We start from the raw sequence: 13,981 nt of genomic DNA, 5'->3' as shown, positions 1-13,981 counted from the left end.
ATGTGGTCCCCCAGTAGCCCACACATGTGCTAAACGAAGACCTGCCTGTCACCAGGTACTGCCTAGGTTCTAAGCCCCAGACTGTGGCTGACTTCAGCGGCCAAGCTCAGTGTTTTAGACTAGGAACAGAATGCTCCTGTGATACAGCTTCTTTTGGAGGTAGGGCTTTAAAAGAGAAGAAAGCAAAGACTTGAGAAGCAATAGAATGGGAAGGAGGAGGTTAAGAACGAGGAAGAAGCGCCCTGGGCATGGGGTGGCCCTGGGCTGCAGCACCCTGCCTGCCCCTCTCCTGTGGCCACTGGGGAAAGCTGCTTTCCTCTAATGGGAGAAGCCTGATGTTCAGCTGCAGTTTTTCTTTTTAAGTGATTCTGTAAGCTTAAAAATTCTTTTCTTTTTTCCTTTCAGGCACATAGCAGTATTTCCCTGCAAGATGAAAATCCTCCCTCAGTACATTTTTAATTCTCGAGATCCGATAGTGATGGGGGTGACGGTGGAAGCAGGTCAGGTGAAACAGGGGACACCCATGTGTGTCCCAAGCAAAAATGTAAGTTCTAGTTGTACTTTGTGGGTCATTTCTTAAAGCAGTAAATGGGTGTCCAAGAGTCGTAGCAACACAGCTTTGTGCCTGTAGTTCACAGTACCATGCTGTGTACTTAGCGTGGTCTCCACCTTCTTAACAAAGGTTTCAGTGTTTTTACCTCAGTAGGAAGAAAATGTGGTAACTAAAACAAGCAGAGCCTGTCACCTTCTGTTGTGCTTCAGTATTGGTAAATATCAGTGCTCCATAGTCAGTGTTGACTCAGTGCTTCAGTTAATTGGGGCTCCAAGGCACTTTACATGATTGCCTTTTATTTTATTTTGAAAGGCTTCAAGCCTGTGGAAAAGTTTAAAAACTAGTATAATGAACACTCATGTTTACCTTCCCTTTCTGTCAGCATACCTAAGAAACAGTAGTAATATTTCACCAATACACTGTAATTTTCAGCCCTCAACAACATTTCACCAATTATTCCGAAGATGTCTTGGTAACTCTCCCCAATCTGGCCCAGTGCCCTGCAAGCTGCATTGCACTGGGGCTGTTTTGTGGTTGAGCCTCAGTCAAGAACAGTCCTCCATCCTTTTTGAAGTGTCCGGTTGTTTTGCAAATTCCTCCTCCATTTGGATTTATCTGTTTGTCTCCCTCCCGACTAGACACAGGTTAGAATTATTGGAAAGACACTCATGCAGTTTCCCTGTGTGCCTGCCTCTTGCATGACTCAGCCTGTCTCACTGCTGCTGATGCTCTGATTCCCTGGGGAAGGTGCTAGCCGCCAACCATCTCCATTAGAAACTTGCCCCTTTGTAATTACTCTGTAATCTATCTGGTCGCTTGGAGTTCCTAATGGATATCCTGTTTCTCAACAGCCTTTATCCCAGTGGCTTTAGTACCCACTGGCAAGTGTTGCCTAAGTCAGCCATTACGTAGATGGTTGCAAAATTGTGGATATACCTGTCCCCCCATTTCTTAGAAAGAACCTCTTCCCACTGACCTTTTTATTGAGTCATAGACTCAGTGGTTTTTGTTTTTTTTTTTCAATATAATCCATTACCTTTATTCTTTTGATACTCAGATTATCCAGTGTGGTCAGTAGGAGCTCAACTGGCTCCTGTATCCTTGACACACAGCAGTCTGAGCATCTTCTTCCTTTCTGGTTCAGTGAGATGTTCCAGCCTCATCTAGTACTTTCCCTGGCCCAAACCTGGTTCCTGTAATGGGCAATGGCACTTAGAAGTTGTCATTGCTTTTCTACCATTTCAGTGGACTAAGCCTGGACATTTATTTGTGTTACTTTCTATGTGGCTTTGGCCTCCTAAACCGAACAGAGCTCTCCCTGTTTTCACTCTTACTCTCCTGAATCTTATTCTCCACAAAGGAGTCAGGGTTTTTTGCCCCAAACTCTGAGATCACATCACTCATCTGCTCACAGGCCATCATTCTTAAAATTTCAGGATTGGTCCTCACTCTGACTTCATTCCCACCAGCCACTTCAGGCTCATTCCTGACTCAGACCCTTTGTGCCTGCTGATCCCTCCTATTACGGCACCTGTCACGTGAAATGGTAGAGCAAAAATAGGAAATGACATTGGGTCTACAGGACACTTGGAATGTTTTGCAAAGCACATTATCTCCTGTCATTCTTAGAACCATCATGAAGGGAAAAGGATGCTGGTGATGCCAGCCTAGTTTACCAAAATATTACACCGTGAGACCTTAAGTGATGAAAGGATCGCACTGCCATGACTTTTAAACAGGTTTTTGTTCCAGTTCTTATTTCAGCTATCCAGCCGTGGCGCCTGTGATTGGCATGAATTCTTCTGCATGCATTTTAATTTGTTCCTATTTTACAGTTTGTTGACATCGGAATAGTAACAAGTATTGAAATAAACCATAAGCAAGTGGATGTTGCAAAAAAAGGACAAGAAGTCTGTGTAAAAATAGAACCTATCCCTGGTGAGTCGCCCAAAATGTTTGGAAGACATTTTGAAGCTACAGACATTCTTGTTAGTAAGGTAAGTATTTCAGCAAAAGTGGCACGCTTTAAGAAACAGGGAATCACTCTTCTTGGGTCACCTGTACCTAGTAGCTCCTTGGGCTTCAGTTTGATTGTAGAATCTGATGGGACTGGATCCCCCATTAGGGCTTGACCTCTAGCTGGGCCTTGTCTGTTGAGGAAGTTGCTCCATCAGGAAAGCAGCACCAACAGAGAAAGTTAGGACTTTTAGGTCCCCTTGTGCCTCACATGCAAACCAGATGTAATTTTTGAATTCTACTCCCTTAGGCAGGCAAGCCCTGTTTTTTATTTCTGCTTAAGCTTTAGTACAGTGAGAGCGGGCATCTGGGGCCACAGCTTTCTTTGGCACGTTTGTTATGTTCTGTTTACCCTGTTTGTGCCTCGGGCATTGCAGATCAGCCGACAGTCCATTGATGCACTCAAAGACTGGTTCAGAGATGAAATGCAGAAGAGTGACTGGCAGCTTATTGTGGAGCTGAAGAAAGTATTTGAAATCATCTAATTTTTTCACACGGAGCGGGAACTGGAGTGAATGCAATACCGTGTTGTAATATCCCAACAAAAATCAGACAAAAAATGGAACAGACGTATCTGGACACTGACGGACTTAAGTATGGAAGGAAGAAAAATAGGTGTATAAAATGTTTTCCATGAGAAACCAAGAAACTTACACTGGTTTGACAGTGGTCAATTACATGTCCCCACAGTTCCAATGTGCCTGTTCACTCACCTCTCCCTTCCCCAACCCTTCTCTACTTGGCTGCTGTTTTAAAGTTTGCCCTTCCCCAAATCTGGATTTTTATTACAGATCTAAAGCTCTTTCGATTTTATACTGATTAAATCAGTACTGCAGTATTTGATTAACCAAGCTTCTGCAGATTTTGTGATTCTTGGGACTTTTTTGATGTAAGAAATACTTCTTTATTTATGCATATTCTTCCCACAGTGATTTTTCCAGCATTCTTCTGCCATATGCCTTTAGGGCTTTTATAAAATAGAAAATTAGGCATTCTGATATTTCTTTAACTAACTGCTTTGTGTGAAACCATGGTGTAAAAGCACAGCTGGCTGCTTTTTACTGCTTGTGTAGTCACGAGTCCACTGTAATCATCACAGTTCCAAACCAAACTACCAATAAAGAAAGAAAACAGACATCCACCAGTAAGCTCTGTTAGGCTTCCATGTTAGTGTAGCTTCTCTCCCACAAGTTGTCCTCCTAGGACAAGAATTATCTTACCAACTGTCACACTACCGTGTATGCCAGTACCTAGTAACAGTAGAGATTTTTATACATTAATCTTGATCTGTTTTGTCCTAGAAAATTCCATCATGCACACATTTCCTGATATTTGGGCTTACTGCTTCTAAATTGTTGCAGACAGACACAACTTAATGATTCATTCGTAGTAGTAATCTGTAGCTAGTTTTAGGGTTTTGTTGAAGTCAGTGTGGGGTGTTTGAGGAAAAAGTTCCAAATATCCACTAGCATAGAATTTTAAACTATATTTTTATTTATTTTAAAGTTACGGCATAACATATAGCATAAAAATATTTTATATACGTTTGAAAATCTATACCATTCTTTTTTATCATCAAAGTTTCTCAATGGCCAGTAGAAGCAAAGACAACACCACCTCTGATCTATGGGACATAATGTTCCCAGGGAGAAAATCTTCAAGTGGGTGTGAGGGTGTTTCTAATTCAAAATATGTAGATTTCTCCACATGGAAGAAGAAAAGATTTTCTTAACATGCTCCTGTGTTCATGCTTGGAGACAAGAATAAGATGGTTTAGAAGCTTTGCCCTTTGTTGGAACAAGCAGAATCCCGGTCTGAGACCTCTCAGGAATTTCAGAGCTTAGCAGTCTGGCCTGGAGGTTTTTCAGCCTTTTAGTATAATAAACAGTAGTTGCTTCCTAGAGTTGAGTTTTTAAGGATTCACAAAAAGGAGCCTGTACAAAATATACATACAGTTCTTTATTAAACAACTGTAAACACTTCACTGTAAAAATCCATAAAACTTTATAAACAAACATTTTGTAAATAGAATCTATGCTACAGTAAAAGAATTAACACAATTATTTACATGCAATACTGACAAATTTGGCACTTTTTGAAAAGAAATGTACAAAACACTTGCTTTAAAAGAAATTTAAAATTATAAAAACTCCGAGCATTACTATCATGCACTTTGCAAATACCTCACAAGCACTTATGGCACAGCTATTGGAGAGCATCAGGCTCTCTGGTAATATTTATGTAACTTTTAATGTGCTTCCATAAGTTTGTTGTAAAACCACCTGAACATTGTCAAGAATAAAGTCAAATGCCATATTCCAAACCGATTCCACCGATTGCTGCATCAACCTAAAGGTGGGGAGAGAAGAAATGTCATTAGGAATTAGGAAAGGTCCTTAAGACTAATTATTCCTTTTTATATATAAAAATTGACTTTGGCAAAAAACAAACAAAAAAAGTCCTGGCCAGGTGCGGTGGCTCATGCCTGTAATCCCAGCACTTTGGGACGACGAGGAGGGTGGATCACCTGAGGTCGGGAGTTTGAGACCAGCCTGGCCAACGTGGCAAAACTCCGTCTCCACAAAAAATACAAAAATTAGCTGGGCATGGTGGCGCATGCCTATACCCAGCTACCCGGGAGGCTGAGGCAGGAGAATCGCTGGAACCCAGGAGGCAGAGGCTGCAGTAAGCCAAGATCCTGCCACTGCACTCCAGCCTGGGCGACAGAGAGAGACTCCATCTCAAAAAAAAAAAAAAAAAAAAAAAAAAATCCTAGAACACTCAAAAAAAAAAAAAAAAATTTTTTTTATTTTGTTTTGAGACAAGCTGTCAGTCAGGCTGGAGTGCAGTGGTGCAATCATGGCTCACCGCAGCCTCTACTTCCCAAGTAACTGGGACCACAGGTGGGCACCACCACCCCGATTATTTTTTGTATTTTTCAGTAGAGATGGGGTTATGCCATTTTGGCCAGGCTGGTCTCAAACGATTCACCCACCCCAGCCTTCCGAAGTGAAGTACAGGTGTGAGCCACTGCGCCCAAGCCCACTTCCTATGGTTTTTTAATCACATGTTAAGACCTTGAGGGCAACATACTTGGAACCTTATTTACTACTTAGTCAACATGGCAAAATAAAGGATATCGCTTTCTCATTAACCCTAATGAGTACAGTTTCCCAAAAAGTTTAAAACAACTCAGTATACCCTCAATTAGCCATTGTGACATGCCACTTTTTCCCATTTGATAAAAGTGATGAATTACTACCTTTTCATGTATTTTATAACTAGATCCAGTTTTTCCAAATCTTTTTCTTCTATTAGATCAGTACAGTATTTCACAACTTGGAGAATGTCTTCTTCCATTGGATCTAGGAAGGGGAAAAACTTCAAATGAGGACCAGTCTATCTTTTTGAAGGAGAAAGTCAGATATCTGCATGGATAAAGGAAAACTACATTTCTACAACTATGCTGCTAACTAACAGCTATCAAAGGAATAGGCTTTGTTACTTTTCAAAGCAAGTCCCAGAATTTAAAAGATTTGGGGGTAGCTGCTTTAAGCTTTTTAGAGTTAGAGAAATGGGTTAAATCTACATAGTTTAGTCTGTTTATGTTCTCAAATCATGAGACAACTACATCTCAGCCTTGGGCCATCTAACAAAGGCCAAGCCAACCTGAAATTGTAGTTATCCATTCTCTGAGCAAGGTCTTCACATCATTGAATTCAACAGCTCCAGCTAGATTGGGTGCTGGAGGTCTCACACAGCCAGCTGGATCAGACTGCAAACTAGAAAGGCCTGGCACACCTGAAGTAGAAGCAGGGAGTTCTTCCTGTTAAGAAAAAGGATAAAATTGCTATATTCACACATTATCCAGGTATATTAAGATCTCATAAAGGTCAAAGTTAAGGAATTACCAGGGGTTTCTCTGCAGGAGGTCCTTCGTGTTTTAGAAACCCATCAATTAACTTCTGGGGACTCCCACAGGCCCCTGGCAGAGTTTTTGCAGGACTGTTAAGCAGCTTGTTTTTCAAAGGACTCTGAATCCTTTTTGGGGAACCAATGGTTTTTTTCTTCTTGTTTCTTTTCTTTTCTTTCACTGCTGCCTTTAGATGAAGTAAAGGATTCTTTGGCACTAAGAGAAGATGGATATGAGATCCTCAACAAAATGATAGTACGGATAGTCTGGATGATAGTATGTTGGGTTCTCTTTTCTCCTCCCAAATACAACAGGCTCCCTAGACTACACCTCCCCTCCTGCCCCAAGTGAGAGGCAGTGAATGCCAATGGCCCAAAGTACAGACTCTCCAGTTCTCTCTTTGCTTTGCCACTTATTAATTTGACCTTTGGCATGTTGCTCATCTATGATAGGTAGTAATAAATGTGGGTTTGGTGTTTGTGATGCATTTTGAACCTACATCCTTTGATGTATTCATCTCAAAGGACAACTAGCTAAACAAGTATTCAAGACATTTCTGGTAATGTCCTATTCCAGCTTTTTAAAAAATAAAAAGTGGTGTGTTTAAATCCTGAAAGTACAGACACAAATCCAACTAGAAATATGACAATATTTACTCATACTGTATACTTCAGATATTATCCCAATATGAAGAGCTCTTAATGCAACTAACAGCTTAGACTTTGGCCATTATATACTGCAATAATTAGACAACAGTGACCCCATTACTCTTTATCTTCATTTTTGTTACATGCCACTTCCAAGGCTCACCAGATGCGCTGGCTGACTGATGGTGAGTGCTGTTCTCGCCCTGCCTTTGTCTTTGATCATACGCTGCTTTCAGCTCCCTTTGAAGTTCAGCAGGAAGGGCAGCAAATACCTCAGGGTCCACCTAGTGGAAAAGACAAGGTCAAAGTCAAACCTGAACTAATTCTAGATGGTAGCTGGTTTATCTTTTTCACAAAATAGATTTTGTTTTCAAATCTCACTTTTCTGATCTGTACGAATTCTTAACAGTTCCCCAATATCAAAGCTGATTAAATCTTCAAAATGGTTCCAGCAAGAATAAGGAATTAAAGAGTACTAACAAAAAAAACCCACTACAACAGAACAACCTGGGCAAAATGCACTAGTAGAAAATGGGAAGCAAAACATTGAAACAGGAAATCAGGTTGTTACTGTCCCCCATGCAGGATTATACATCTCCACTCTGTTGTATTCAAGTGTGGCCATTGATGTGTTTGCGCCAGATCAATGTGTTTCTGTCTTACCATGCCCTCCCCCGTCTCTTCCCTGCTGCTTCAGCGGGAGGCTGCTCTGTAAGTCTACATCCTGCAGATGCAGGAGATGGAGACAAGCCCACTCTTCCCTCCCCTCCCCTCCCCAGTGAAGTGGTGTCAGATACAGAGGAGAAAGGAAAGTGAGATAGGTCCTGAGCTGGAGCAAGGGGGGTAGAATATTGAAACTACAGCAGAGGGTTCCCATATTTAACTTACCTGTGAAAATGCTGGAAGGGCTATTACATTTATTCCTGTGTCACTGTTCGATTCTTGAGGTTCTGGTATTTGCAACAAGACTGTCCCAACTGGTTGTGGCAAAATTCCTGTATTACAGCCATTTACTGGTTCTTTCTTTTTGTCGCCATGTGACTCTGCTTGCTGGACAGCACAGACTTGCTCTACTTGTTCCCGGAGATCAGGTGGAAGTGCTTCTAAAACAGACTGATCCAGCTATAAAATGCCAAACATATGAGTTGGAAGTTAAAGCATGCTCAGAGATGAGGTGTTTGGGAGTTAACATGCCACTTTAAATTTCAATTTGAACACTGTAGATAATCAATGTAAGGTACAGACCATCAAGCTAGGAAAGCCACCCCCAAATCAGCACATTTTTGGAATGTCTTGGCCTTTTGTCATTGAAGCCTGAAGTAATATGTGTAGTCTGGAGAGAAGTGTATACACTACCAGCCACTACCACATGATCAGGTAAGTCCAAATATACTCACAGAATGTCCTGCAATTGGGGCCAACAGATATGGATAGCCTTGGTGAAGCTCAAATTAGATCCCACCCCTGGGGAGGGGTGAAGGCCTGAGGCACATGTTAAAATTCTGAACAGGTAACAGTCCTGGGTCAAAAGTTCACCTTTCAGATGAGAGACTGCCCAAAAATACAAATAATTCTACTCTGAGAGCAGCACACTGGAAGAAAGGGTTTCTAGAGGCTGAATTTTCTCTAACTTACAGGACAGAATCCACTGTTCCTTTGGCCAGGGCCTCCCTCCACCTGTCCATGCACATCTGGCCCTTTGGAAACATGCAATCCCATCAACTGGGTGGACCAATCTTATCTTGCCAGGAGTAACTAATTGTGGGTATCTGTCACCATATAAGCATATCAGCATTGCCCCTTCCCCTAGTTTTATAGCCAGTATTTAACATCTCCTCCTGCCTCCTTCCATGCAGGGGGAGCGGAGGCGCAAATAAACTTGCCCAATATAGCTTAAGGTGCTACCTTACTTTCAAGGACCAAGGGATGCCAGCAGTATATCACATGTACAGCCCACACAAGCTGAATTAAGCCATCCAAATCTCCAGAGACCTGTTTGCAAATACTGCAAAAACCCTTCGACATAAGGCCTCTACTTCACCACTAATCACCAAAGCTGCCTTGCTGAATACGATATACAAGAAGTCTACATGATGACCACTGTCACAGACAATGTGAGTCCACAGGAGGACTGCCTTTCAGCTATGCTTTACAACTTGCAAGAGTGGCAATTCTTTGCAAAATCACTTTCACTCAACCCAATTATTGCTTATTTAGAATCCAACATCATGATCTACCCAAACAAGTGGCCCGTTCTCCCTTTCTTGGTTAAACGGATGAAGAAATAAAAATGCCATTTTCATTTGTAAACTTGTATTTTTGTACTTGGAGTATAAAACGTACTTATATTTAGGACTATAAAAATGTACCTGGGAAGGTGACGGGACCTCTATACTCAGGTTAAGTCTTGACTGCACACTGACAGGAGAATGTAGACCATTCCATTTCCCTGAAGACTCAGCCTTGTTAGTATCAGGACTGGTTGGCAGATGTGCAGGAAAAGGTGGCAAGAAAGTGCAAGTTCTAGAAGCAGATGATATTTCCAGATCCACAGCAGCCCGAAATACTACAAAGAGAAAATACATAAAATAGCCTCTTCAGATCATCGGGCAGGGCCTTAATCCTCTGTCTGTTACAAATAAAAAAACTTTATTATTGATTCATCATAATGAAGAATATAAATTTTTTAAATCACATAAAGCTGTGTCAATTTTAAAACCAACTGCCGTCTTTCCAAGGACATAAGCAGCACCTAAAAAAGAACCACATTGATGACCACCAACCTTCTTTGTGCTCCTCTTCTGTGGATTTCTTAGCTTTCTGAACTTGGAAGACATCACGGACAGAGTATGACCCACCAGGAAAGTGGCTTGACTGAACTGATGGGCGACTGGGACATGTGGAAGGGTTCAGATTAGTTGGAACCAACTGATTCACGTGAATCCCAACCTAGAACCCAGAATAAAGAGTATGCTTCTAGGAAAACTAAAGTGAAAATATGAATTCAGCTAAGCAAAATCCTCAGCAAATCCTTTTCACTATCTCCTAGATCCTGTTTCTAGAATAAAGGTAAATGAAAGTATTCAAACAGCATTCTATATGACTTATTACAAAAACAATTTCTAAACTAGCTAGTGAGTGGTCATTCATCTCAAACTTCAGAGTATCCAATTCTCCCAAAATATACCAAAAGGTCTTTAAAATCAGAAAATCCAAACAAGTGGAATACTGTATTCCACTGATGTTCTTGTCAACTAAGGTTATAAATTAGGATAAAAAAAAAATTTAAGAGAGGACAGTCTACTTGGAAACTTCACTATTTTTATCTTTTTAAAATGAAATACTTCTCAAAAAATATTGGTGGGAGTGATGAACAGCAGGTACACCGCAGACCTCTCCATAAAGTGCCATTATAACAGTATTTCAGGGAGAAATTACAATTACGGCTGGCTCAGTGACTAATCCTTCAACAAAGCTCACATCAAGCCAGAACAACCCTTTACTTACACATGCACACATAAAACTAAACCTACAAAGGTTCTTTCTTTTTTTTGAGACAGAGCCTCACTGTGTCACTCAGGCTAGAGTGCAGTGGCACGATCTTGGCTCATGCAAGCTCTGCCTCTTGGGTTCAAGTGATTCTCCTGCCTCAGCCTCCCGAGTAGCTGGGACTATGAGGCATGCACCACCACACCCAGCTAATTTTTGTATTTTTAGTAGAGATGAGGGCAAGGCGCAGTGGCTCGTGCCTTTAATCCCAGCACTTTGAGAGGCTGAGGCGGGTGGATCACCTGAGGTCAGGAGTTTGAGACCAGCCTGGCCAACATGGTGAAACCTCATCTCTACCAAAAATACAAAAATTAGCTGGGTATGGTAGCGGGTGCCTGTACCCCCAGCTACTCAGGAGGCTGAAGAAAGAGAATTGCTTGAACCCAGAAGGCGGAAGTTGCAGTGAGCCGATATAACGCCACTGTACTCCAGCCTGGGCAAAAGGACAAAAACTCTGTCTCAAAAGAAACAAAAAACCACAAAAATCTATGGTTTTGACATTTTGATGCCTCTTGCCTGTTTCAAAGGCATCTTGATGTGCCTGTGGTTTTACTCCTCTCTAGGTCATCATATGGCAGACAGCAGAGTATGTTTCTGATTAAAAAGGAACTTAGAAGGTACAAAATTTATGTATTCATATTCCTCACAGTCATATCTACTTCTAGGAAACAACAACAGGGAGGACATGTATATTAGCCCCTGGTTAATTAGGGGTACCTTGGAAAAGTACAATAAGAAACTAAGAAAATTATTCTAAAATGAAGGCGATCAAAATGGAGGAAGTCAAGAATTTTTGTTTCTCTTTTCCTTGTATTACAAAGCAGCTAAAGACCTACATATAAAGTCCCTATACACCAGCAATAACCCTTTTGAGAGCAAGCCTCAAAAATGAGAGAAACATTACAGAAAGTCAGAATTTACAATGTTACTATACACTTACCCCTCTCATATCCGATATATTTAGTTTCATTGTATGAAACATGTTTAGCATCGCCTTTCCAATTATTTTTGCATTATCTGTTGCCTGGTCAAGAGTTACAGTCCTGTAAGTGATAGAATTAAAAAACAAAAACTTCATTCCACATGTATTCACTAGTACTAAAGTAGTATGGAACTGTTTAAAAGAGTTATAGAAAAATTGTAAGCAGTTACAAAGGAGATTCTAAAAGTGAATGCCATAGTCTCCCTTCAAGGAAGCCAGAAATACCAAATTAGTTACATTAGCGACAAAGGGGGAAAGAAAAATTATGGAACACTGGAACTTTAAGTTAAAAACGGTAACGGACACGTGGGTCAACTAAAAATAAGTTGAGAAATTTAGAAAAAGGTACATTTTAGCTAACACATGCACAAATAAATACATATTTTCCAGCTAAAGCACAAATGAATGGTAAACACAATGTTCTTGATTCCAAGAGAAGTTTTAGGTTCCAAGATTATGTATGCTGAAATACAGCAAATATTCAGAAGAGAAAGATGAATTCTCTGTATGTTGTTTCTTGACTCTCCTTTCATTGCATTTACAGTCAAGCCAATAAACAATTCTTAGATCTTTAAGAAATCTTGAAAGAGGACCAAATGATCCATCAGCATTATTAGGTCTCAAAGATGTGCTGACCTCACCCACCACTTCCTTCAGAGCCTTTTCAGCTTCTCTGGCATGAGCAAGGTGTCCCATTGCAAACAGAATTACTAACTCAGTAACAGATTAACAAATTACTACCAGTTCTCTTTCCAAAGGAAAGTTATTTCGTGTTTTGGATGATCCTTTCCATGTATAATGAACAAATAAAGTTCCAGACCTTTAAACAAGAAATATTCCCAGAAAAAATTATTATAAATTGAATCGGATTTTCCCATAGAAATGTTTAAGAAGATAATCGCATTACTTCATCTGCTTATAGAAATGACCACTAAAAGCTGGGCACAGTGGCTCACACCTGTAATCCCAAAACGCTGGGAGGTCAAGGCAAAAGGATTGTTCAAGGCCAGCCTGGGCAACAGAGCGACATCCTGTCTCTACATAAATAAGTTTTTAAAGCAAATAAATAAATGACCACTATTTACTATTTGAGATACATGTGTATCGTAACACTTAGGTAGGTAAATATAATTCAAGATAGCCAACTGATAAAAAATGTATTTTATAAATTATGTTGTCTAACTGTAATTTATAATTCCTGCTTTCATGGTAACTTGGGAGTTTCTCTGTTTAAGAGCAATCATCTCACAACTTAGCAATATCATCATATACATGAATGTACCATGTATGGTTGGCATGAGCTAATCTTTAATGAAACTATACTTCATATTATAAGTAGCTTTCAGTGTCAAAAGTCTCAAAACTTTGGTTTCACAGATGAAATACAGTGTAATATAAAATGACATGTAAAACCATGCATCTTCATATTGGTCACAAATCTTACATGAAGTTTAATATTAAGTAGTTGGCCCTGACATAAAAAACGAGAGTTTCAGGCCGGGCACATTGGCTCATGCCTGTAATCCCAACGCTATGGGAGGCTGAGGTGGGCAGATCATTTGAAGTCAGGAGTTCAAGATCAGCCTTGCCAACATAGTGAAACCCTATCTCTACTGAAAATACAAAAATTCGCTGGGCATGGTGGCATGCCCCATAATCCCAGCTACCCAAGAGGCTGAGACAAGACTGCTTGAACCCAGGAGGTAGAAGCTGCAATGAGCCGAGATCGTGCCACTGCCCTCAGGCCTGGGTGACAGAGCCAGACTCTGTCTCAAAAGAAACAAAAACCAAAAAAAAAAACCAGGGCTTTTAAATACTTTTACCAGTTTTCAGACATTACAGTGATTCATTCATCTTTTTACCAATTAAATTTATACACCTACGTAAATGAAGTTGCTCTCCTTCATCATCATTTTTCTAGCTACTACAGTCTGCCTTTGTGTATCATTTTTTTGAGACAGAATGTCGCTCTGTTGCCCAGGCTGGAGTGCACTGGCACGATCTTGGCTCACTGCAACCCCTGCCTCCTGGGTTCAAGCGATCCTCCTGCCCCAGCCTCCTGAGTAGCTGGGACTACAGGCGAATGCCACCATGTCCGGCTAATTTTTGTACTTTTAGTGGAAATGGAGTTTCACCATGTTGGCCAGGCTGGTCTCAAACTCCTGGCCTCAAGTGATCCAGCTGCCTCAGCCTCCCAAAGTGCTGGGATTACAGGTATGAGCCACCACACCTGGCCTGTATCATTGTTTTTAAGAACTACACTGAAATTTTCCTCAGGAAAAAAGTTTCACCAAGTCCCGAAACTACAGCAGTCCCTTTGG

The 13,981-nt window shown here is 40.8% G+C and overlaps 2 protein-coding genes across 7 annotated transcripts in view; one reads left to right on the top strand and one right to left on the bottom strand.

Annotated features, from left to right (window-relative positions):
• EIF5B (eukaryotic translation initiation factor 5B) overlaps nt 1-3,710 on the top strand; it is a 69,686-nt gene extending 65,976 nt beyond the window's left edge. For both annotated transcript variants that reach the window (XM_032178091.2, XM_032178090.2), the window contains exons 22-24: nt 406-544; nt 2,389-2,550; nt 2,947-3,710. In XM_032178091.2, coding sequence (XP_032033982.1) covers nt 406-544; nt 2,389-2,550; nt 2,947-3,054 — 409 coding nt within the window. In that variant the 3' untranslated portion in view covers nt 3,055-3,710. The remainder of the gene's footprint in view (nt 1-405; nt 545-2,388; nt 2,551-2,946) is intronic.
• A 332-nt stretch (nt 3,711-4,042) lies between these two features.
• The window catches only part of REV1 (REV1 DNA directed polymerase), an 89,824-nt gene continuing 79,885 nt past the window's right edge, over nt 4,043-13,981 (bottom strand). For 3 of the 5 annotated variants that reach the window (XM_032178089.2, XM_058428413.1, XM_032178086.2), the window contains 9 exons: nt 11,619-11,721; nt 9,913-10,078; nt 9,499-9,695; nt 8,018-8,251; nt 7,293-7,413; nt 6,481-6,698; nt 6,239-6,395; nt 5,832-5,934; nt 4,166-4,918 (listed from right to left, as the gene is read on the bottom strand). In XM_032178089.2, coding sequence (XP_032033980.1) covers nt 4,807-4,918; nt 5,832-5,934; nt 6,239-6,395; nt 6,481-6,698; nt 7,293-7,413; nt 8,018-8,251; nt 9,499-9,695; nt 9,913-10,078; nt 11,619-11,721 — 1,411 coding nt within the window. In that variant the 3' untranslated portion in view covers nt 4,166-4,806. Of the gene's footprint in view, nt 4,919-5,831; nt 5,935-6,238; nt 6,396-6,480; nt 6,699-7,292; nt 7,414-8,017; nt 8,252-9,498; nt 9,696-9,912; nt 10,079-11,618; nt 11,722-13,981 lie in introns of all 5 variants that reach the window. The other 2 variants (XM_032178083.2, XM_032178084.2) reach the window with 1 other exon arrangement.

Source organism: Hylobates moloch, unplaced genomic scaffold, assembly GCF_009828535.3.
Source record: "Hylobates moloch isolate HMO894 unplaced genomic scaffold, HMol_V3 SCAFFOLD_15, whole genome shotgun sequence".
Lineage (NCBI taxonomy): Eukaryota > Metazoa > Chordata > Mammalia > Primates > Hylobatidae > Hylobates > Hylobates moloch.
Note: the sequence above shows the minus strand (reverse complement) of the source record. Positions and strands in the feature narration are given on the sequence as shown.